We start from the raw sequence: 25092 nt of genomic DNA, 5'->3' as shown, positions 1-25092 counted from the left end.
AGGAAACATGGAAGGCACAGGGCAATAATTTTTCCAACACTGATCCTCACAGTTGAGGTGCATCAGAGCCCCCTGGAACGTCTGTCACAGTACAGACTGCATGTTCCACTCCCAGAGCATCAGCTTCAGTCAGTTCCTAACACGTTCCCGGGGGAGGCTGGTGCTGCTGGTCCAAGGACCACACTTTGAGAACCACCGGAGCTGGAGTACAGCATCCATATGTAGCCAACGGGAAGCGTGCCAACATGTCTACAACATATGACTTTGATGAGTTCCTCTTGGAAATCTGTTTTATTAAGTCAAGGTGGTTTCAGAGTTTTAAAAAGTATCTATTAATTGTGTTTTGAAGTGGATGTTATTAGTGGAAGACTCTCCTAAGAAGCCTTTCTTGGCCTCCCGCCACGCACCCCCCTCCCAACTAGACGTGGCCACCCTGTCCATTGGCTGAAAGTACAGCATCGTGCCCGCACACACCCTGATGAGCCGAGGGACATGGAAGGGCCCTTGTCCTTCCACCAGACCTTGGAGGTGGACGCCAGCCTTGCTCAGATGAGGGCCCCCAATTCTGTCCCCGCGTCAGGACCGCACGAGATGCGCCATGCATGCTGAGAACATGTTAGCACTCTCACAAGCCCTCTCTGTCTAGCAAGAGGTTAAGGCATCTTTCTCCACATAACTATGTCCAATTTAATTTGCACTCCTATGGGTTTACTCCTGGACACCATTCAAGTCCACTAGCACTGAACAAGCCTATGCTTTCATGCGGCTGTTCCAGAGGATTCCACCTGTCTTTGGAGGGAGAAGCCGGCACACAGGGCCCCTGACTGTCTCCAGCGCTTTCTTTTCTTTTTTCTCAAATGCCCACCCCACTCCCCACCAGACCTGCAGATTCTCTGACTTTATCCCCAAGCAGCCCCTCTGCCATAGGTCAAGAATATGATAGTCCATCCCTTTGTGGTGGAAATGATCCATTTCACCTCTTAAGAGCCTCTCTTCTTGACCCAGGATTCCGGAGCCCACACGTTCTCAGAGCCCCCCGGTGTATTCCATGCGGGCATACTGGAAGCTCAGTTTTCAGCAAGGTGGGCAATTTTGACTAAATGCGCCTGTCAAGGCCTCAAATTAGAAGAAACATTAGCCAGTTGGCATGACAGTGCAACAGCTATCTGCTCTATCTGCCAGGTTTTAGTTACCAGCCTTGAAGCCAAAAAGAAATGGGCTTCTTGGAAACAAGTGATGGAATTCGGGCTGTGCATTATATAACCCACCAGCTTTCCTCAGACTACGGGGGAGATGTTTAAAGTTTTCTAAGATGGAGAAATCAAACAGCAACCCCCTCCACCCCTCACCACCACCCTGGCAGCTCCCTCCTACCTCTGAGTACCTCCTGCCAGCCTTTCCTTTCCTCTCCCTCCAGCCCAAGAAGCTAACAAGTGCTGCCGCTTTAAGAGCGGGAAGGTGTTGTTTTAAGGGCCTCTAAGCCCCCCTTCTCAATTTCAGCTCCAAGCTGAGATCACATCCCCCATGGCAGCCAAGGGACAAAAGCCATTTATCAACCCATCTGATAAAACCTCCAGTGGGCTGGATCTTTATCTGGACCAAATAGAGATGCACACACACTGCAAACTCCTGCTCCTCCAAAAGGAGGGATTTCTTTTCTTTTTGAAAGAGGAGGGTCGCTTCAAATTTTATTTTCTTAGTTATTGGGAGGGAACCAAATCAGCCAGACCCTTCTATGGGGGGAAGCAGGAGGGGTGGAAACTGCCTTTTAAAAAAAAAAGGAAGAGGAGGAGGACTCCCTGCTGCTTGACCCGGTATGGAGGTTGTAATATTCCAGGGCGAGGGTGCACCGGATGGGTCCAAGGGCTCTTTGAGGCATTGACACCCTCCATCCTGTCTTTGGCCGGGGCCTCCACAATGGAATCCTGGGCTACAAGCAGGTTGCGGCTCACCCGGGACGCCCTTGGGGCGCGCAGGGCCGGGTGGGTTCCGGGGAGGAGGTCCCCCGCCCCGAAGCAGGGCTGGGGCGGGAAGGTAAACGGATCCTTTCTCCCTTACCGCTGCGGCACGGTCCTCCCACCGGGAGCCCCAACTTACAGCCAGGCCGGGTCCGGACTGCCCAGTTCTGCCAGTTCCTGAAACCCAGTTGGCTGAGGAGGAAAACAAAACAACCCAATCCCCGGTCTAACTCAAGTCCTTTCTTGCAAAGCTCGGGAGTGCGCGGGGGCTGCGGATTCGTTCCGGCTGCCGAGCGAAGGCAAGCTCTTTGCAAAAAGACACCTCGGAACCCCGCAGCACAATGGAAGTGGCCGGGAAATCCCGCCTTGCATCGGGGACCATTTGGTCCGTGACGCTGGGTTTATTTGTATTTTTTTTAGCAAGGGGAAAATGGATATAAAGCTTGGCGTTTCCAGGCTGTGAGTAGCATATGGCAAAAATGGAATAAACTTTAATGAAACATTATAAAGAAAACAGACCCGGGATTTAAGTTTCGTGCCTTCCCCCTCCCCCCGAAAGGAAAAAAAAAAAAAGTAAAGAAACTAGAGCGTTTGGGAAGGAACAAATGCTTCTCTGTGGAGTTGGTCTCCCTTCCCCCAACAAAAACAAGAGGTCCCGGCTCGGAGGAATTTGAAAGCAGCGATCTGCCAAAAACATTGTGAAAAACTATGGGGGATTCATTGGAAACAGATGGGCTTTTTCAGCTTTAATTCTGAAATTCTCTCCCTTTCTGACACAATAAAAACAAACAGGGGCCGACGCGGGATGTTATCACACAGGAACAAGGGGCCGGCGGTGCCCAGCCCGTGGGCTTCCCCGCGTGGGCAAGCCCGTGGGGGCGGGACGGGGTCCCGCGGGAGGGGGCGGTCCGGGCTCGGCGGGGACCTCAGAGGCGCCCCCGGCTCCACCCCTGGGCACCGGACAGGTCTGCAAACTGCGGGACGAGAAGCTAGAGAAAGTGCCCCCCGGATCCGAGTCCGTGCCTCCCTTTCTCCCCCTTCTCCGGGGCCCCTAAGGGGAACGTCCCGGGTACCCCCTTTTCTGGGAAGTTGGGAGACGTCCCCGGCGCCTGTGATCTCCCCGCCTGGCTCTTTCTCATTACAACCTGAGAGGGTTCCCCCAACCCCAGGTGCCCACGCGCATCCATCGCGCCTTCGGCTGGACGCGGGAGAAACAAAGACGCGTGGAAACGCGAGGCGGGGGCCCGAGGGCGCCCGGCGAACCTGAGCTCCGACTCGCCCGCAGACCTGTGGCCCGGCGCCGCGAGGAGACCTGGGGAGCGGGCCCCGCGCGCCCAGCCGGCCGTTCCCGGGCTGGAGCAGTGCCTTACCTGCGGGGAAGCTGCAGAGGAGGAAGGCGAGAGTCGGCCAGAATCCCAGGGCTGGTCGTCCTGCCCCTCTCCCCATACCCATCCATCCAGCTCGGCCTGTTACCACTAGCCTCTCCCTGGAAGAAGAGTTCAGGAGAAAAAGAAGAAGCAGATAAATCACGCTGCCGAGAAAGGGCGGCCTCGCTCCGCCGGCGGGAGCTGCGAGCCGGGAGGCTCGGTCCACCTCGGCCGCGGGCGCCCGGCGCGCCCCCCCGCCCCGCGCGCCCCTCCCTCGCCAGCCATCGCCCGGCTCCCCGCCAATGTCGGCGCGGCCCCGCGGCCCCCGCCGCCGCGCGGCCCGCCCCCTCGAGCTCGGGTTTCAGCGCGGCCCGCGGGGGGCGGGCGGAGAGGAGCTGGGCGGGGACCGCGCGGCGGCGCTGGCCTCGGGGACCCGGGGAAGCCGGGGACTGTGGGCGCGCCGCGGCGCCCCGAACCCCGCGGCTGTACACCCGGGAAAGGCCCCAACCCCCCCGAGACGGCCAAGCCCCGCAGAGTGCAAGGATGGCCGCGCGGCACCCCCGCCCCCCACTTCTTCCCTAAAAGTGGCCAGCCTAAGTAGAAACTGAGCTTGAAAAAAAAACAACCCAGGACCCTTTTACAACTAGACTGCAGTCCCAAAGTCGCCACTGACACCCGGGCTCTTCTCTCACTCCGACGTGTCCCGGGTGCAGGAGGCTGAAAAATCCACCTCTGATGTGTCCGGGGTGGGGCGGGTGGGTGGCCCTCCGGATCTCCCCACCCCCCCATCTCGTGGCCCCCGAGCTGGGGCCCCTGCCCAACGGAGGCGGCAGGGTAGCGACCCCCGCCCCCACGCCCACCCCGAGGCGTGGATGCTGCGGTCCGTGCACAGGGCCCAGACGCCGGGCACTGCCAGGGCAAGGCCACCAAGGCCGCTCCTGGGAGGGCATCAGGGTGGTGACTTCCTTTAACTTGGTCACTTATTTTTCCAGGAGTAAAATGTCTCCTCCTCAAGATTCCCGAGACCTCGCAGCTGTCTTGCGGCTGTTGGGCTATTTAAAAGAGACTGGCAAGGTCCCCTGAGAAAGGTCTTTTGGATGGAACACAAATAGGCCGGTGCAAGTGTGTTTAGTCAAACTCTTTGAGCGACCCCCTCACCTCACTTCCAAGCCTACTCATCTGGTTCTTTGAAAAAGACTTCTGAGTTTTTATCCCACTCCGATGTTTCTCTTAAGCACTGAGGCAGTCGGTCACTCGCTGCCGGCCGCGAAGGCCGCAGGGCTGCGTGTCTGCCTTTGGGACGCTGCCGGCCTCCAAGGGAGTGAAGATGCAGCGGAGAAAGCTCTGGGCGATGGGAAGAGGACCCTAGATCTGTATGCAACCGGAAGCAGTCAAAGTGCTGAACCTGGCTTCCACAAAACAGGTAGGAAAGAGGACGTAACAGCTCAAGCAGCCAGGCCACGGGGCAAAAGCCAGCCGTTGTCCCCTCAGGGCAAAATGCCATGATGGCCACTGCTGGCCCTTACGATCTGGAGCACCACCATACTTCCTTCAGAAATTTAGGTCTCAGTCCAACAGGCTCTAATTATCATTACCCACTCCCCCCTCAAAAAAAAAAAAAAAAAAAAGAAGGGATTTATTTTAAGCCCCGGTTGGCAAAATACTAGAGGTTCGTCTAGGGAAAGGCCACCACCTCAAAATCCAGGTCTCAGATTGCATTCCTCTCAGGCCTGGCCGGACTGGGAGCCAGACCCACAATTTATTCTCTAGAATCGCAGGATGGCCTCAACACAGTGAGGCCGGCCCAGAACCAGGCTGCACAGAGGCACCTTTGAGGTCCACCAATTAACACCCTCCCCTAGATCCTGCCTTTCACAAGTTAGTTCTAAAGCTTTTTAATGAGAGAGAAAGGGTCCATTAGCATTCCCAGCAGCCCCACCCCCACACAGCTGCAGTGTCTCCAGGTCAGAGAATGGGACTCGGGAACCCTGCAGGGAGGCTGAGAAGGAGGCCTGTGAGCAGGCCCTGCAGGCACTGTCCTTGCCCAAGAGTGGGGGCCTTTGGCTGCAGGACTTTGAGCCTCTACACTTCAGGGTCTTCATCTGTAAGGGGCAGGCTGATAACGTTGTCACCCCAAGACCACGACTGAATACAAACGTACAAAGCAACTGAGCAAGTCATGTGATTTTTTCTTCTGCTTCCCAATGCATATCAAAGTTGTTTACACTGTACTGTACTCTGTTAACTGGAGAAGGAAATGGCGAAACCCACTCCAGGGTTCTTGCCTGGAGAATCCCAGGGATGGCAGAGCCTGGTGGGCTGCTGTCTATGGGGTCGCACAGAGTCGGACAAGACTGAAGCAACTTAGCAGCAGCAGCAGCAGTACTCTCTTAAGTATGCTATCGTATTATGTCAAAAAGACAATATGTATGCCAGGTGGCACTGGTGGTAAAGAACCCGCCTGCCAATGCAGGAAATATAAAAGACGCAGGTTCAATCCCTGGGGTGGGAAGATCCCCTGGAGGAGGGCATGGTAACCCACCCCAGTATTCTTGCCTGGAGAGTCCCATGGACAGGGCAGCCTGGCGGGCTACAGTCCATGGGGTCACAGACACGACTGGGCGACTAAGCACTTGCATTGGTATACAGAGGTGGGAGGGAGGGCAGGATGGGGGGCACATGTACTCCTGTGGCTGATTCATGTGAATGTATGGCAAAAACTACCACAATATTGTAAAGTAATTAATCTCCAATTAAAATAAATTTTAAAAAACCAAGACAAACAAAAATACTTTGCTGCTAAAAAATGCTAACCGTTGAGTGAGCCTTCAGTGAGTCAGGAATCTTTTTGCAAGAGTAACATCAACGATCACTGATCACCTAACAAATGTATAAGTAAAGAAAAAGGTTGAAGGACTGAGCGAATTACCAAAATGAGACACAGAGACAAAGTCTGTGAAGCAAATGCTGTTGGAAAAATGGCACTGATAAACTTACTGGATGCAGGGTGGCCAAAGACCTTCAATTTTTTTTTTTTGTAAGAAAGCAGTGTCTGTGAAGTGCAATAATACGAGGTGTGCCTGTACAATCCGGGAGGGACACTGGGCCGTGGGCGCGCCCCAGCATTCCTGCTGGGGCCTGGCCGCCATTTGGGGAGGAGATCCAATTCCTACAGCATAAGGGCATCATTTGGGCAGGGGATACAACGGGCTTCCTTCTCACAAGGAGAGATGTGTGAGGCTGAATTTGGACATCGTAAAAGTAGAGATTTGGCTTTCACACAGCTAAGACTATGAAGAGAAATCCAGCCACAAATAGAGCAATATGGGGTTGTGTTGACCTTGAGGAATCTGTCTATACTGGCCAAACCAACCAGCTTATTATTGACAACTCCCCGGCTCTCTGCAAAAATAAGAAATTCTTGAAACGTAGGGTTTGGGAACTTAGCACTCCGTTTGCCATAGAAATTCACTTAACTCTGCGTGTAGCTGACTTAAGACTAACAGCTATCGTTACCTTCTGACCACCTCTGCATTTTCCCTGGAGACTTTGTCATGCTTCGGCTCCCTTTCCCTCAGTCTTGGCTCTGGAGGCAGCTCCACTGAACCATCATCCCTCCGTCTCTCCCTTTCCACCTTGGGGGGTGGTCGTGCTGTGTGATGAATGGGCAGAGGGCTCCTGGAAGGCAAGGTCTACATAAGGTTGAAGCCCTCCTGAGACAGGGATTTCTGGCTTTCCCAGCCTCTGGGGTATGAACAGGGTGTTCTCAAGTCCAGGGCCTGAGTCATCGGTCAAGAAATACATATTTAGGACTAGAGCATGCTAGTCCCTGGGGGACAAAGCAATCAATAAGATAACTCCTGTCTTCTGAACTGCTGGTAGAAATAGATATTAGAGGAAGGTGAGGGGAGAAAGCAGAGGTCAGAAGTGAACAGCTGACTACCCGGGGAAGACTTGACCCAAAATCTTGCAAGGTGTCTTCAAAGATTCATTTTCAGTAAGAATGATAGCAACAGGGGCTTCCCTGGTGGCTCAGTGGTAAATAATCCACCTGCCAGTGCAGGAGACACAGGTTCGATCCTTGATTTGAGAAGATCCCACATGCCTCAGAACAATTTTAAGCCCACGGGCCACAAGGACTGAGCCCACGCTCTAGAGCCTGTGCTCTGCAACAAGAGAAGCTGCTTCAATGAGAGGCCTGTGCACCGCTACTAGAGAGCAGCCCCTGCTTGCCACCACCAGAGAAGAGGCTACGCAGCAGCAGAGACCCAGCACAGCCAAATAAATAAATACAATTTAGAAAAGAATGATAATAATAATGGCTTATGCTTCAGTGTGCTCCCACATTATGTCAGGTGCCGGCTAAGTGCGTCACATTTCTAGACACTTTACGCTAAGGCAGGTTCTATTATTATCCCCATTTTGCAGATGAGAAAACTGAGGCTGGATGAACTTAAGTACTCACCCAATTACCAGCTAATAAACTGCAGAGCCAGCCACACCAAACCCCATCCCTGACATGCTGTATGTGTCTTTCATGCCAATGAAGCAAGTCCACACTGGGCTTAAAGTCAACGCAAGACAGATAAACTTAACAATCTCTTTCAATAAGGAATAACAGACTCTGACAGGGAGGCCCATAGGCACCGGGGGCCTCCAGCCCAGTCTAGGGTGCAGCGTGGGAAGTTCTCCCAGTGTGGGTGTGTGCCAGGGGAAGATGGTGGGCAAGGGAGGAGGCACAGGGCAGGGCTTCCAGGTAGAAGGAACACCAAAGATACCATTTACCAAGGTGTGGCTTGTCTGAGGAGCTGGAAGATCTTGATGATGGCTATAGGAGAAAGAGGTGAGGCTACAGAAAGAGTACGAGCCTGGCACATGCTCTGCTAGGGTGTACATCTTTAGAAATCAGGAGCTCCACCCAAAGCCTCCTGAAGAAGAGGGATTTATTCCTTTGGTAGACCATCTCAGAGGACTTAACAATAATACAGATGCCCAGGTGCCACTCAGGGCTTCCCAGGTGGTGCTAGTGGTAAAGAATCCGCCTGCCAAAGCAGGAGACTTAAGAGACGCAGGTTCGATCCCTGGGTTGGGAAGATCCGCTGGAGGAGGGAATGGCAGCCCACTCCAGTGTTCTTGCCTGGAGCATCCCATGGACAGAGCAGCCTGTCAGGCTACAGTCCATAGGGTGGCAAAGAGTCAGACACGACTGAAGCGACTTAGCATGCAGGCGCCACTTGGAGCATCTGAATGTGAATCTCAGGAGGTAGAGCCTTGGGTGTCCGCATATTTAATGAGCTCTCCCAGGTGACAAATGTTAGGGACTTGTAAGTTTTAAGTTCCGTCACCCTCCATCAACCTTGGGTGCACATAAGACCCAGGTTGAGTCAATCAGTTCATCCTCTTGGACTTAAAGTCCAGGAAAGACAGAGAAACCAATGATCGCTTTCACTAAAGCAGAGACTGGCATGTGACCCATGCTGACCAATCAGCACCTGTCCTGAGACTGTTGCCATGAGGAAGCACCCAGTTCTGATTTCTGATTCCTCTGTAGGATGGATCTGGGGATGGTAATCTGACAGGAAGGCAAGTGTTGATGAGTGCTGTGGGTTGAAGCTGTATCTGCAGCGTTGGCATATATATATCTTTATTATTAAACTTGAATTGTGTCTGGTGAGCTTTTCAGGAACTGATGGAGATTTTCAGGGCTAACCGTCCCCACATCACTCTTTAGCGTGTGATTCTCCCTGAAGCTTTGTCTTAGCTCCTTGGAGCCACCTAAGAGCCTGTTCCAGCTATGGGAGCCAACAAAGTCCTAGTTTTGCTGAAATTGGTTTGATTTTGGGTCTTCTCATGTCTAGGCATATTCCTGACCAACCAGGAGAAAGCTAAGGTCCAATTCTGGTCCCAGGAAGTATTTTTGCCATCCTCAGAAGTGCAGGGATGTGTTGTCAGTTCAGCTCAGTCACTCAGTTGTATCCGACTCTTTGTGACCCCATGGACTGCAGCATGCCGGGCCTCCCTGTCCTTCACCAACTTTTGGAGCTTGCCAAACTCATGTCCATCAAGTCAGTGATGCCATCAAACCATCTCATCCTTTGTTGTCCCCTTCTTCTCCTGCCTTCAATCTTTCCCAGAATCATGGTCATTTCCAAGGAGTCAGTTCTTTGCAACAGGTGGCCAAAATACTGCAGTTTCAGCTTCAGCATCAGTCCTTCCAATGAATATTCAGGACTGATTTCCTTTAGGATTGTCTGGTTGGATCTCCTTGCAGTCCAAGGGACTCTCCAGAGTCTTCTCCAACACCACAGTTCAAAAGCATCAATTCTTCCGTGCTCAGCTTTCTTTATAGTCCAACTCTCACATCTACACATGACTACTGGAAAAACCATAGTTTTGACTAGACGTACCTTTGTTGGCAAAGTAATGTCTCTGCTTTTTAATATGCTGTGTAGGTTGGTCATAGCTTTTCTTCCAAGGAGCAAGCATGTTTTAATTTCATGGCTGCAGTGATTTTGGAGCCCAAGAAAATAGTCTGTCACAATTTCCATTGTTGTGTTGTCAATGGCTCTTAATCCACGGGACTTCCCAGGTGGCGCTAGTGGTAATGGATCCGCCTGCCAGTGCAGGAGGCACGGGAAATGCAAGAGTCGAGGGTTAGATCTCTGCGTCAGAAAGATCCCCTGGAGTGGGAAATGGCGCTCTTTTTTTTTTTTTTTTTGGCTGGAAAAACTCATTTACTGGCAAAATTTCTTGAGCCTCCTCCACTCCTCACATGTGAGTAAATTTTCCCTGTACCACATTTTGAGGAACTCAGTTGTTTAGTGGGACCCAATCCTCTTTTGTAATTATCTCTCAAATTCCTCTATTTTAAAAAACTATTTTTAATTGGAGGATAATTACTTTATAATATTGTGTTGGTTTCTGCCCTACATCAACATGAATTGGCCATGAGTGTACATAGGTCCCCTCTGTCTTGAACCTCCCTCCCATCTCCCACCCCATGCCACCCCTCTAAGTTGTCACAGAACACCAGATCTAAGTTCCCTGCATCATACAGCTCAAATTCCTCTTTCAGACTTCAAGGGCTACACTGAGTCTGGCCATCTCAGATTTGATGAACTAGAGCTGCTCAATCTGTGCGTAACCTTTAAGGTTTTATAGACTTTTGATCATATCACCTTTCTGGCTTCATCTTTCCACGCTGACATCCTTCAAGAACAAAGCAGGCCAGCTTCTTGGGAAAGCCTTCTGTTTGGGTGATTACTCACCTTCCTACAGTTCTGAGATATCTTCTCTAGGAGAAGGTCATAAAACTGCCAGGTTTGGGTAGAGCCCAGGGAGAGCACTATTTTTGGCTTAGTGTCCAATACCATTTCTGAATGCTTGGTCCTGCATGGCCTTTAGCAAACAAACATTTTGCAAAGACCCTCAAGATTCCTTGGGAGCTATAAACAGCCTGGACACAGTCCGTTATTTCTGGACACAGTCCGTTATTTTTGTAATTTGGATTATGTTTTCCTAAGTGCATTGGATGAGGCTTGCCCCTGTGAAAGCTTAATATGCATCTTCTTGTAAACTCATAAACTGGTCCTGCAGTTAATCACCATGTGTTTGCCATCTCTCCACAGAGTCTGGAACCATTTCATCTGCAGGCCTGGAACCATTCATTCCTCCAGATGATCTATGGACATTTAAACAAAGTCTGGGAGCACTGGCAATCCTTGGGGATCCCCACTGTTTATAATTCTTCGTTTAGAAAAGTACCTGTTTATCATATTTTTTGTTTCCTATCTCTAAGGACAATTCCGATTCATGGCGATTTCCCCCTGCATTCTGGAGGAACTTACTGTTGGAAATGACCTTTGGGGTGGAACTTTGTCAGAAGGAATTTTGAACGTCTAAACATAATTCTTCCCTGTGTTTCTCCAGGCCTATTTCTACCTCCTAGAGGAATGCTAATAGTTGATTGGTCCAATTTCACGTTCTCTTTTCAGAAAGTGTGTTGTGCTTTGGCCAGTTAATTAGGACTTTACAAAGTGCCTGCTGACACTACCTTTTTAGTATCTGTTCCACCAAAGTGACTATTAAATGTGACCCTTCCTGGATGGGTGGGCTTCCTTTGTGGGCAGGAGGCCCTTGGGCGAGGGCCAGTGTGGAAGGAAAGTTGCCTTTTTTGGCCACCGAGATATGACTGCCATCTTTAATTGCCACTTCTCCCTTTCCTCCAGATGGTCCTGGGGTAGAGGGCCCCAGGCTTTCCTTGACCTGTTTGTTGCCATGACGATGCAGGAATCTCCCTGCTTCTCTTCTTCTAAAGTCTGGTTCTCACTGTCCTTACTCTGGCATCAGGAAACCTCTTTACCGTTGATTCTGGAAAGCCTTATAGTGTGTTCCCGTTTTGGCTTATCTTGTTGTTTTTTTTTTTTCCCTTTGCTTCAGGCTTCCTTTCTCTCTGTGTGCACACGGCTTTCTTGGTTCTGAGCTCTGTCCCTCACCCCGAGGGATGCTTATTTGTACTAATTAAAACACACAGAATTTTTTTTTTTTTTACAATATTTTAATGGATTTTTGAAACACACCTTTCCCTGACATTCCAATGGCTCTCTTTAGAAACTGAATGAATATTTCACCTTCACTTTGAAACCTCTCAATGGATTTAAAACACATTAGCAGATTTTATTTGCTCTTGGACATGTCTTTTGCTTGCCCAATGCCTCAGAGGGTGAAGAATCCGCCTACAATGCAAGAGACCCTGGTTCAGTCTCTGGGTTGGGAAGATGCCCTGGAGAAGGGAATAGCAACCCCCTCCAGTATTCTTGCCTGGAGAATCCCATGGACAGAGGAGCCTGGTGGGCTACGGTCCACGGGGTCGCAAAGAGTTGGACACAACTGAACAACTAATACTCTTCACGTGTCTTTTAATGTCTATGATCAGGTTAGTAAGATCCCTCCACTGCTACAAGGCAGATTCTTTTAATCAGTTTTTCTGTTTCATTCATTCAACAAACATTCACTGAGTACTGGGCTCTGAGCAGGTTTTGGGGGTTCTCAGATGAGCAGCAGACAGTTCGGCACCCCCCTCCTGGAACCCTGGGGGGGCAGTCAGATGTGGAGATGAAGAATTCTAGTTTTGAGGACTCTTGAGAGTGGTGTTTGTGTGGTGTCTCAGGAGCCTCATATTTATTTCCCATTCGGTTGCCACAAATCAACTTGGGACTTAACAAGGCTGGGGAGTCTTTCAGAACTGGGGTCTCTGTCAGTAGCTTCTTTAAGGAACTGGACCACTGACTGCAGAGCAAGACATCATTAGCACCAGGTATGGTGACAGCTATGGTGACAGCAACATCACTACTGGCCTCAAGACCGCAACACCATCTGTCAAAATTCCACCTTGTGAACAAAGCACGTCGGACTGCCCCGTGGGGTGGCACCCCTGCTTAGTTCAGTTCAGTCACTCAGTCATGTCCAATTCTTTTCGACCCCATGAATCGCAGCACGACGCCAGTCCTTCCTGTCCATCACCAACTCCCGGAGTTCACTCACACTCATGTCCATCGAGTCAGTGATGTCATCCAGCCATCTCATCCTCTGGCATCCCCTTCTCCTGCCCCTAATTCCTCCCAGCATCAGAGTCTTTTCCAATGAGTCAACTCTTCGCATGAGGTGGCCAAAGTACTGGAGTTTCAGCTTTAGCATCATTCCTTCCAAAGAAATCCCAGGGCTGATGTCCTTCAGAATGGACTGGTTGGATCTCCTTGCAGTCCAAGGGACTCTCAAGAGTCTTCTCCAACATCACAGTTCAAAAGCATCAATTCTTCGGCGCTCAACCTTCTTCACAGTCCAACTCTCACATCCATACATGACCACTGGAAAAACCACAGCCTTGACTAGACGGACCTTTGTTGGCAAAGTAACGTCTCTGCTTTTCAATATGCTGTCTAGGTTGGTCATAACTTTCCTTTCAAGGAGTAAGTGTCTTTTAATTTCATGGCTGCAGTCACCATCAGCAGTGATTTTGGAGCCCCCAAAAATAAAGTCTGACACTGTTTCCACTGTTTCCCCATCTATTTCCCATGAAGTGATGGGACCGGATGCCATGATCTTTGTTTTCTGAATGTTGAGCTTTAAGCCAACTTTTTCACTCTCCACTTTCACTTTCATCAAGAGGCTTTTTAGTTCTTCTTTACTTTCTGCCATAAGGGTGGTGTCATCTGCATATCTGAGGTTATTGATATTTCTCCTGGCAATCTTGATTCCAGCTTGTGTTTCTTCCAGTCCCCCTGTTCAGAGGTCCTCTTTGGAGGACCAGGTTGGCATGGGACATCTGCATGGAGTGTCTGCCCCAGAACCTTCCAGAAGCACACCCCTGCTGGTAGACATGTATGTGCATATTCATGATGCTGGAGAGATATAAAAAGGATTTTTTTTTTTTAAAGAAAACAGAGAGAGAGCAAATTTCCTGGACTTTCTGTTTCCTTCCATCTAATATCAAATTTATTTCAAGAAATTGAAACAGTATTATACATACATTAAAAAAAATCAATTTCCTGTTAAATGAAATAAATTCACTATCCCTGGAGGTCATGACTATTTACAGTTTCATGTGTATCTTTCTAGATATTTCTATATGCAATAAGCACACATAAAGTCAATCAATCAATCGATTTCTCTAGCTAGCTAGCTATCATTTTACCAAAAAGTATTAGCAAGCCCCCAAATGCTCCCTCCCCAGCGGGTACTTCCTATTTCATTCTGTCTCTCAGTGAAATAGCCCTGTAAATCCCTCCACTCATGGCAGGAGCTGAAGAGACTAAGAACTGAGTTCCCCAGCTAAAGGGGATATATGTCCGTAGAGAGAGATTTAAATATAAAACAGTCCATGTGAACAAAGAAGCAGACTCAGATTTACAGAGAGCCAACTAAGGGTTACTTGTGGGGAGAGGGGAGTGGAGAGGGGCATAACAGGGGTAAGGAATTAAGAGATACAACTTATTAAGCATAAAAGAAGCTTCAGGTATATTGTACAACATGGGGGATATAGCCAATATTCTGTAATAACTACAGATGGAGAATAATGGAGAATAACTTGTACAAATTGTGAATCACTATATTATATACCTCTAACATATAATACTGTGCACCAGCTATGTCGCTGTTGCTGTTCAGTCGCCCCGCTGTGTCCGACTCTTTGCGACCCCAGGGACTGCAGCACGCCAGGCCTCCCTGTCCCTCACCATCTCTCAAAGTCTGCCCACGCTCATGTCCATTGTATCAGTGATGAGTTGGCTATTTGCATCAGGTGACCAAAATACTGGAGCTTCAGCTTAAGCATCAGTCTCCTTCCAGTGAGTAGTCAGGGTTGATTTCTTTTAAGATTGACTGGTTTGAGTTCCTTGCTGTCCAACGGAGTTTCAGGAGTCTTCTCCAGCACCACAGTTTGAAGGCATCAGTTCTTCGGTGCTCAGCCTTCTTTACAGTCCAGCTCTCACAACTGTACGTGACCACCGGGAAGACCATAGCCTTGACTATATGGACCTATGTCGGCAGAGTCAGCTATACCCCACTTTAAAAATAAATGAAAATAAATAAAATAGTCCACGTGAGGAATGCCAACTGCCTTTACCAAAATTACATCCTCTTTTTCTCCTGGACTTAATTCCCATTTTCAAAAACACGTATTCTGTCTTCTCTCATCTGTTAGTAAATCCACATTTACTGCAACTTACACGGTGGAGAAGGAAATGGCAACCCATTCCAGTGTTCTTGCCTGGAGAATCCCAGGGACAGGGGAGCCTGGTGGGCTGCCGTCTATGGGGTTGCACAGAGTTGGACACGACTAAAGCGACTTAGCAGCAGCAGCACACGGTGGAAGGTAAGTAATCTGCGTCAGGTCATCCAGCTAGCTGAGTGGGGTTTGGGCAGGTTTGGGTGACTCCCAGCCATCACCTGCCACCTCTGACGAGCTCACTGGCCCCTTCCCAGGCACAGAGATGGTGGGTTTTCTGTCTGCCTCTACTGACCCTTGTTCATCTATTAATACGTGCTCATCTTACTCAGGACAGAAGGAAGGATTCCCTTTGAGATGCCCCAGTCTCATCTCAGGCTGAGCTGGAGGCCTTCAGATGATCTACTAACAGTTTTTGGGGTCGCATTTCCATAATGTAAGCCCCTCCTTTCACCTGTTTGTACCTCTCCTTCTTGACCGCTGAGACTCTCAGTAAGCTCCTGGAGTAGCTTCGTTCATTCTTTTGCTACATCTTCCCTTTCTCCCTAGATGGGACTGTCAACTAGCATATAGTTGGAGTTTCATTTATGAAAGTCTTCCTCACTTTCCTCTCCAGTTCTTGTCCGTGACTCCAGCCCACACCTACTAGTTGATCTACAGCTGCCAATCCTGCCTACAAAGGCCAGTACGGAGTGATAGCATTTGAGAACTGCTTACTTGTCAGTGTTGAGATTGAGAGTTTTTATTTATTTTTCTTTTTTTGGCAGCACGGTGCGGCATGCGGGATCTTAGTTTCCTTACTAGGGATCGACCCTGCGCCCCCTGAAGTGGAAGTGCGGAGTCTTAACCACTGGACCGCCAGGGAAGTCCGAGATTGAGAGTTTTTAGACACTGAAGTGGATACGGAGAAAGAGCGAGACCTGGGGTTCGGGGCAGTTCTACGTCTAGCTGCGTGGCCCCTGTCCCATCCTATCTCTGGACCCGCAGCTTCTCAATCTACAGAATCATGACCTGGGTGCCCCACTCCCCTGGGGGGTGGTGTCTCCCAGCTTCACAGTCTGGTATCTCTAGGGATTCAGTGACCAGGTATTAGCTCTGTAACTAAATGGCCTTGCCCACACCTGACTCTGAGGAGCCACTCTGGGGCCCCATCTGGACCATTTCTGGGTTCCCCCAAGCAAAATGTTGATGAGCAAGTAGGAAATGTTATTTGAAAAGTGACATTTGTATGTTTTAGTGCCAGCATGAAATTCTTCAGCAATCATTCCCAGCAATATGACCATATACCTGAAACCACACCTTGAAAACACTCAGTAGCCTCTTGTTTTAAAACAACTTTTGGGTGCCTATACTGAGATGCCCCAGGTTCCTACGAGGGAGAACAGGCCACCCAGTATGTTCCTCTTCTCATTCCAGTAAGTTCTTGGGAGAAGAACCAGCTTGGACCCATTTATCCACCAAATGGCAACTGTTTGAACCGACAGCGTGTCTGCATCTCCCCCAACCAGCAGAAGGCCACGGTATTTGGATTAATGAACAAGTAAGTTGGTGCCAAGCACAAATACCATAGGCATTTAGCAATAGGAACAGATAACCAAGTTATTCATCAAATTCAAAACTGTTTAGAATGGCTAATGCAAAGCTGAAATAAAGAAGATCCCCAGCTGATGGGTGGCGGAGAAGGGTGCCAATCTAGGAAAAAATCAGTCTATTGCTTTATGTGACATTTTCTCTACCACCATGGTTTTCTTTTTTTAATTTGTTGGAGGCTGACGGAATGTTTTCACTTTTACATTAGAGAGTCAGTATAGCACGCTGGCCAAGAGCACAAAGTCTGAACAGATACTCTAAAGCTCAGTTATCCCAACTGAAAAGTGGGGATATACTTTGGCTGCCTCATAGGGTTATTGTGAAGATTAAATGAGTTAACACAGTGATAGACCACTTAGAACAGATGCTAGGAAGAGAGTAAGTGTCGATAAGTAATTGCCAATGTTAGTTCTTGCCTGGACAATCCCAGGGACGGGGGAGCCTGGTGGGTTGCCGTTTGTGGGGTCGCACAGAGTCGGACACGACTGAAGTGACTTAGCAGCAGCAGCAGCATTCTTATATTACCAACAAGAACCAATTGTTTTGGTTGTAACAAAGTATCTACTATAGGTTACAAGCCTTTAGACCTGTGGGAATTGGGGAGAAATCCTCAGAATTCCCCCAAGGACTTTTATTTTGTTTTTTAAATTAAAAAATTACTTTTTATATAATTTTTAAAGGTCACACTCCATTTACAATTATTACAAAATATTGGCTCTATGTCCTATGTTGCACAAACACATCCTTACAGCCCATCTCACACCCAATGCTTTGTCCCTCCCACTCCCCCAGCCCCACTGCCAACCACAGGTTTGTTCTCTATGCCTGTGAGTCTGCTTCTTCTTCTTTTGTGATATTCACTAGTCTGTTGTATCTTTAAACTTCCACATATAAGTGGTATCATGCAGTATTTGTCTTTCTCTGTCTGATGTACTTCACTTAGCATAACGCCCTCCAAATCTGTCTATGTTGCTGCAGATGATGCTTTGACATCTTGGCAATTTGTAAGTAATGCTGCCATGAATACTGGGGTACATGTTATCTTTCTGAATTAGTCCCCAAGGACTTTTAGATAACCTTGACCTCTGGGTGGGTTCTAAGTGCGTTATCAGTTATACTCAAGTTTTGTTGAGCAACCACTATAAGACAAAGTCTCTCACGTAACTGTAGGGTCATTTCAACAAAGTAATGGACACAGCTGTGTCAAAATGAGGAGACTGAGACTCAGGGAGATTAAGTGACTTGTCCAAGGTCACTGAGAATATAAATGGCAGGGAGAGGTTCAAACCCAGGTCTTGTGGGGCCAAGTCCAGTGTATTTCCCACCAAATCATAGTTATTTCTCATTCTCACCAGGGTTTACTTTTTCCTGTTAGTCAAATAATATGCTCCATATATATAATGATGGCTCATGATTAGAGATGTGCATATGTTTAGAGATATATTGTTTTCCATAAACAAAGATATTAAAATATTTTAAGAAAAGAAAAAATTTCCTGAACCATCTCCCCTACTGTATCCCCACAAAAACTTAGGAAGTTGAAATAGAGAATTTTTTTTTCTTTCTTTTAGGTATTTTTAGGTCAAGTTTTCATAGAGTTTTCATAGAGCACTTACCTGGGCTTAAGAGCCTCTGTGTGTTATGCTCCGTTGCTAAGTCGTGTCTGATTCTTTGAGACCCTTTGGACTGTTGCCCGCCAGGCTCCTCTGTCCATGAAATTCTCCAGGCAAGAATACTGGAGTGGGTTGCCATTTATTCCTCCAGGGGATCTTTCCTGATCCAGGGATTGAACCCTTATCTCCTGGCTGCATCGCCTGCATTGGCAGGAGGATTCTTTACCACTTGAGCCACCTGGGAAGCTGACAGCCTCTGACCGACAGGTAAATATTACACAAAAAGATGTTTAGGGAATGCTATCTACAATATCAATTCATTGGAGTCCCTTCAGACCTCAAGCCATTCAGAGTCTGTCTTAAATTCAAAATCAGATGGGCTTCCATCTAGAAATTGGTCACTGACCCAGAACGGGAAGACTTGGGTGCCATCTTGGTTCGGTTTCAGTGTCATCTTGGCTTGGGTTTGCTTTACCCTCATTGACTCTTGGCCCAGGTGTGTACATGTAGGGAGCAATACGTTCCCTAGCAATGCACCCCTGAAGTCAGCAGACTCTGCCAATAGCATCTATTTGCTCATGAAGAAACCAGATGCTTGGAGTTTAGGAATCTCCTCTATCAAAACGCTCTCAGCAGAGAAAAATCAAAGCAATGTACAACCTCACCACATGTCTGAAGAGGGTCGTGTCAAGCTTTTCCTTACCATATGACCTTGAGATACCCAAGGACACAAGCTCCCATGAACTCCTTGTTCTGTGGCAGAAATGACCTACCAAACCTAGCAGTGAGGGGTTATTAGCAGGTCTGGACCTGTGAGGGAAGCGATCACGGACCTCCTCATGTCTACAGGTAAGCCAGTCCTCAAGCTCTACAGTTTCCATTTTTAAATTTTGGCCACACCACGAAGGTTGCAGGATCTCAGTTCCTTGACCAGGGATTGAACCTGGACCACAGCAGTGAAAATGCCAGATCCTAACCACAAGACCACCCGGGAACTCCTATAAGCTCTGTATTTCTTTGTGCTTGCATAAATGGAAGCCCATGTGAGAAAACACAGTTGTATTAAAAATCTATTTATTATTTATATTTTACCTCTTTTCCATAAAGGATATTGAATTAAATGTGGCTCAGACGGTAAAGAATCCACCTGCAATAAGGGAGACCTGGGTTTGATCCCTGGACTGGGAAGATCCCCTGGAGGAGGGCATGGCAACCCACTCCAGTACTCTTCCATGGAGAATCCCATGGACAGAGGAACCTGGTGGGCTACAGTCCATGGGGTCGCAAAGGGTCGGACACGACTGAGTGACTAAGCACAGCACAGCACACAAATGAAAGTTATGTACCCAAACTTCCAAACAAACATGAATTCTCACTCTCTTCAAGGTACCCATTGTTTTGAGGAAACCTGGTAGCTGTTACAACTCTGTGAATGAAACTTGCATCCCCACGTGCTTTTGTGCGAGGACCTGTCAAATCCCCACTCTGACGCAGGGTTTCCACTGTCGGTGGAGCACCAGCTGCCGGGTGGGAAGCCACAGTTCACCTGTAGACCATGCGACAAACTGAAATAAGGACGTGGGCCACTCACAGGTCCTGCAGGACGGACCTGGTGTACCTCAGGGGGCCACACAGGGAGGTCACGGCCAAGGGCGAACAGAGAGACAGGACTCGGGCCTCACGCCTTTAGGGGCCGTGGGTAGAGGGTGCTGGGGTTCCTGACCTAAGGCCAGATTGGTCAATTCAAACCAAAAATGTGGGCTTCTGGTGAGCCTGAAGGGGGTCTCAGCTAAGCGGGGCACAAGCGGTGGGTCCTGGGGAGAAGGAGAGACTGTGGATCATGACCATGACCCCTGGCTGTTATTTAGGGCATGCACTTGCATGAGGGGGCTGGTGTCAATTTAAGCTCCCCTCAGGCCTCCTGACCAAACAAAACAGATGCGGAGGCAGCGATACCACGGGGTAGCTTAGCTAAACCCTCAGCAGCCCAGCGGATTTGTTCCTATGCGTGCAGGCGTGCTCAGTCGCTCAGTCGTGTCCCACTATTTGCAACTCCAGGGACTGCGGCCCGCCAGGCTACTCTGTCCATGGGATTCTCCAGGCAAGAATACAGGAGTGGGTTACCATGCCCTCCCCCAGGAGATCGTCCCAACCCAGGGATTGAACTCCAGTCTCTTTTGTCTCCTGCATTGACAGGTGGCTTCTTTACCACTAGCACCACCTGGGAAGCCCAGAAGATGCCCTAGTGAGATAGAAGTGAACAAGCTGTAGGGCACTGGTACTCATATACGCTCATCCCGCTGCGTGTCCTGTGAAGGACACAGAATCTAAAAGACTTGGCTGTTTTACCAGATTGTTGACGGAATCTTTTGTTTTCAAGTTTCTGCCAGATTTTCAGACTGACAAACCCAGGATCCTGATTCCTGAAAGCTCTTCATCTTGGAGTGTTGCTTTAAACAAAACAATCGAAAAAAGAAAAGTAAACTCAACTGGCAATTTTATCATAGTTTTCTGCATAAACAGTGTCTGCAGCACTTTCATTCTTTACTGTAGTAAATCTGGATATAATAATTTTATAAGGTATGTAGCATGCATTTATGTTTGTCTAGTAGCAGTGACTTTTAATCTTTTGGTGGTGGTTTAGTTGCTAAGTCATGTCCGACTCTTGCAACTCCATGGACTGGAGCCCACCAGGCTCCTCTGTCCATGGGATTATCCAGGCAAGAATACTGGAATGGGTTGTCATTTCCTTCTCCAAAACGGCTGCAGAATTGATGAAACTGTCAGCTATTTAATCATGTCCGACTCTCTGTGACCCTGCGGACTGTAGACCCCCCAGGCTCCTCTGTCCATGGAATTCTCCAGGAAAGAATACTGGAGTGGGCAGTCATTCCCTTCTCCAGAGGATCTTGCCAATCCAGGGATCAAACCTGAGTCTCTCACATTGTGGGCAGATTCTTTACCCTCTAAGCCACAGAGACAAATTCTTAAATTTTTCAAAGGGGGCTGTAAGATATTTGCATTTGTCATTTTTTTACCAATTTCTGCCCAAATCACAAAATTTTTTTCCTCCAGCCCTTAGAATTATAAAGTTTCACACCTCAGTGGGCATTCTTGCCTCCTGATCCTTAGGCTCTAATGTGATATCGCATTTTGTCCTTATGGGTCAGATCTGGCTAAGAAACTGTCATCCTTTTAAAAGATGTTCATTTTTTCACCAAGGAAACTGACTTCTGACTGACTTTGTCTGCACACTTGGGCAAGGCAGTCCTTAAATTTTTTCTACCGTCCTGTTCATCGCTCTTCAGAGCAACGTTGCTAAGGGAAGGCAGGCTGAAACTGTCACTCAGTCAAAAGGAGGAAAGGAGAGGCCTGTCATCTGAAAGGCTGGATCTCCCCTCTTCAAGTTAAGTCTCTGTTAAGTTTGTTGAATGAATAACGAATGTTGTTTGAAAAGCAAAGCCATTCTCCTGGAGAGCCACAAGGATACTGCAGACACTTAAAAGTTGGGTGAACTTACAGTTGATGTTATAAGTCAAATTCTAGAACAGTGATCTTTAAGGAGGGGTGCCCTTTCGTTTCACGGAAGAGGTGGCAATAAGCCTGCACTCTGTTCAAGCTCAGTTTCATTTGGGTATATCCTGCCTCTCTTCCTGGGCGGCAGACTTTGGGAGAGAGTACCCCTCTAAGACATGACTTAATTTGGGGGCCACACTTGGCAAAAGCAAGTGCTTGAGTTTAATTCGCTTGGTAGCAAGGCTGAAGGGAAAAAAGCCCTTTAAACTTGCAGAACCTTGGCTCCACCTCTCCACCTCGCTAGGCATCAGTTTTGAGAGGCGGAAATGCCAGTACCTCTTCCTGACCGCTTCCCTAGAAGCAGCCAGCATCACTGTGAGAGTGACTTGAGACCCCGCCGCCCCGTCCCTGTGTTAGGAACGCTCTGTGCCTAATCATTTTGTGTCGTATCTCCTCACCTAAGGACTCCTCTATCTGGCCCCCACGGGCTGGTTTAACAGCCAAGTCAAGGGGCATGTGAACTAGGGGCTTCTCATCCTCCGCTGTGTATTATTACACACACTGGGGAGGGATTGAATCAGGCCTCAGAGACGCTTGGAAGGAGAGAAAGCAGACAGAGGTTTCCTAGTGAAGATCACAGAAGCCCTCTTTGAATAAGATGCCAGGTTACGGCAAGACCCTTTTTGTCCTAAATCTAGTTATTAACTAAACACCCGCAAAGGGGGACACAGTTTGCGATAGCGTGTGGAGTGGGCGGAGAAGCCGCCTCTCGTTTGGAATGTTTGCTCAGAGCATAGGCCCCTGTCTGTCACCTGAGAGGGAAAGGGTGGGAGCAGGGTTATTGAAAAAAGGATGCTGGGGACCTCCCTCACCACCACCACAGCTCAGAGGCTCTCGAGGGGGCAAGGACCCTTCCCACAAGGAGAGCACCACACCGCTCTACAAGGAACCAGCTGACTCTTCAGAACAGGGAGAGTCCGGCGCATTGCTAATATCATCTGCCCTGGAAGGTGGCAGCAAAAACCAGGCTCCGGCAGACGGTGGAGCCCGCCTGGCTGTGTGGGTGCCCCACCCACAGCCTTTGTCCGCTCTGTTTGCCATCCAACAAAGTCTGCCCCAGTTGCTAATTGGCGATCGTGTCCCTTATAAGGGAGGCCTGCTTGTTGCCTGCCCTGGTAGTGGAACAGCAGGAAGTCTCTGGGCAAAAAAAAAAAAAAAGCCATTTTTGTATATTATACCTCTCCTAGATGGATTTGTGCCAGACTCTTTTCCAGTTCTCCTTCAGCTGCCCTCCAGAGCACAGCCCACTTCTTTTCTAGGGGGTTAGGGCTCAAGACTCCCCTGACAAATCATTCATGTCTGTGATGCACAGGAGAAGATCACAGTCTGTGCACAGGTTTTGCCAATTTCTGCGACACGTGTCCAGAGAACATGCGCAGGCTCACTCTGGTGACATTCTAGGTCATGTCTGTGCTGTGTGCTCAGTCGCCAAGTCATGTCCCACGCTTTGCAACCCCACGTACTCTAGCTCGCCAGGCTCCTCTGTCCAGGGAATTGTCCAGGCAACAATACTGAAGTGGGTTGCCATTTCCTCCTCCAGGGGATCTTGCCCACCTAGGGATGGAACTCATGTCTCGTGCGCCTCCAGCGTTGGCAGGTGGATTCTTTACTACTGAGCCACCTGGGAAGCCCTGTGCTTGTGAGAGAGGACCCTAAAGCCAGAAGGAGAAGGTGATGGATCTTCTCCAGGTGAAAGCCTGCCACACTCAGTGCGACCTGCAATTCTGACCCGTGAGCTGGGCGCGCGGAGCTCTGTCGCCGCTGCGCTTCAGCTCAGCCGGAAGGTAAATAAATACAGCGGGGAAAACTCGTCCCTGGGTTAGCTCCTGCCGCCCAGAGAGACGCCCCGAGTCTCCCACTTTGAGAACATTCAACTTCGACGCCTAAAAGAAACGCGCGGCTCATCATTTCCGCTAGATGGCGCGATGTCCCCTAATCCGTCCGCAAGACACCCGATTTATAAAAATAAATACAATCCGACGCCTTCCGAAACCACATCACATAATAGCAGCTCGCAGGCTCCCATCAGAAAAAAAAAAAAAAAAAAAAAAAACCTAAATCTGGGGGAATTGACTCTACGTCCGAGCAAATCTACCGCAATCACATTAACAGGCTGCAATCAAGAATTGCACGGGGGCGCCCCCTTCATCGGCCCTCCCCCTGGGTACACCTGTTCCCCTGCCCCAGCGCTTCCGCTGGGATGGGCCACGGCTCGAACCACGCGCGGAGCCTTCTCTGCTCGGAGCTCGCCGGGTCCACCTGTCCGCTTAGGAACACCAGGGCCCCCCGGGATCCTACTCCTTAAGCACTCAGCCCAAGCCCCTCATCTTCCTGCCCACCTGCCCTTCCAGGCAAGGGACCACTCGGACCCGAGCCCACACGGAGCGCAGCGTCGATGCCCCCGGGGCCGGCACTCGAGCCGCGGCTCTAACTAGGTAGCCTGGCGCAGGGCAGGGGTACGCGGCCCGGGCGAGTCCGGCCAGTGAAGGCTCACGGCGGGACGGCCGGGTGGCCCGCTCGGTCTCAGGCCCCGCGGGCCGATCGGAAGGGCCGCCCGAGGAGGAGGTGGCAGCGCGGGAGAAACGGAGCTCCCAGCACGCGCACAGTGGTACAGACGGTCGCCGGGTGTGCCCAACCGCGCGCGCTGCGGGCTGCCGAGGAAGAGCATTTTAGGGGAAAAAAAGAACAAATACCAAACCACAAAAACTTTACTGCTGCCAAGAGCTCAAGCGATCGAGTCGCAGCAAAGCTCCAAATCTGGGCAAGATGAAAGCAAGATGAGACGCAGGGTTGGAGCGGGGGGAGAGGTGGGAACCAAAGCGGTGCGGTGGCCCGGGCAAGTGGCGGCGGCGGCGGCGCCTCGGGGCTGTCAGAGCCGGGTTGGTCAGGCTCCCGGCGCGCGCTTACCTTGGCGGCTGCATGAGCCCCTGCAGCCCGCGGGGGGTGGCGCTGGCCGGGCGGCGGGAGAAGAGGGGGTGCCGGGGCGCCGCTCTCGGCCCCGGGGCAAGGTGGGAGGGGCTCGGCAGGCGCTGGTCCCCGCCACCCCGGCCGTTTCAGCAGCGGCCCGGGGCGCGCCGCCTGCTCCCGGGCTGCATGCCTGCGAGCGCCTGGAGGAGCCGGCCCGAGAGCGAACCGCGAGTGCTTCCCCAGCCCAGAGGCTCGGGAGGCGCAGCCGGCGCTCGGGAGACAACTGCCGAGTCGGGCTGCTCGGGCCAGCCCCCTCCCTCGCCCGGCCCCCGCCCGCCGCCGCCGCCGCCGCCGAG

At 50.0% G+C, this 25092-nt stretch overlaps 1 protein-coding gene across 1 annotated transcript in view; it reads right to left on the bottom strand.

The window, feature by feature from the left end:
* The window catches only part of RGMA (repulsive guidance molecule BMP co-receptor a), a 49810-nt gene extending 24925 nt beyond the window's left edge, over nt 1-24885 (bottom strand). Inside the window, exons 1-2 of the mRNA XM_019983726.2 lie at nt 24737-24885; nt 3329-3444 (exon numbers count right to left, since the gene is read on the bottom strand). Of these exons, the coding sequence (XP_019839285.2) occupies nt 3329-3444; nt 24737-24750 (130 nt within the window). The 5' untranslated portion in view covers nt 24751-24885. The remainder of the gene's footprint in view (nt 1-3328; nt 3445-24736) is intronic.
* Nucleotides 24886-25092: the final 207 nt, after the last annotated feature.

This window comes from Bos indicus, chromosome 21 (genome assembly GCF_029378745.1).
Source record: "Bos indicus isolate NIAB-ARS_2022 breed Sahiwal x Tharparkar chromosome 21, NIAB-ARS_B.indTharparkar_mat_pri_1.0, whole genome shotgun sequence".
Lineage (NCBI taxonomy): Eukaryota > Metazoa > Chordata > Mammalia > Artiodactyla > Bovidae > Bos > Bos indicus.
The sequence above is the reverse complement of the archived record's forward strand: the minus strand, read 5'-3'. Positions and strand labels throughout refer to the sequence as shown.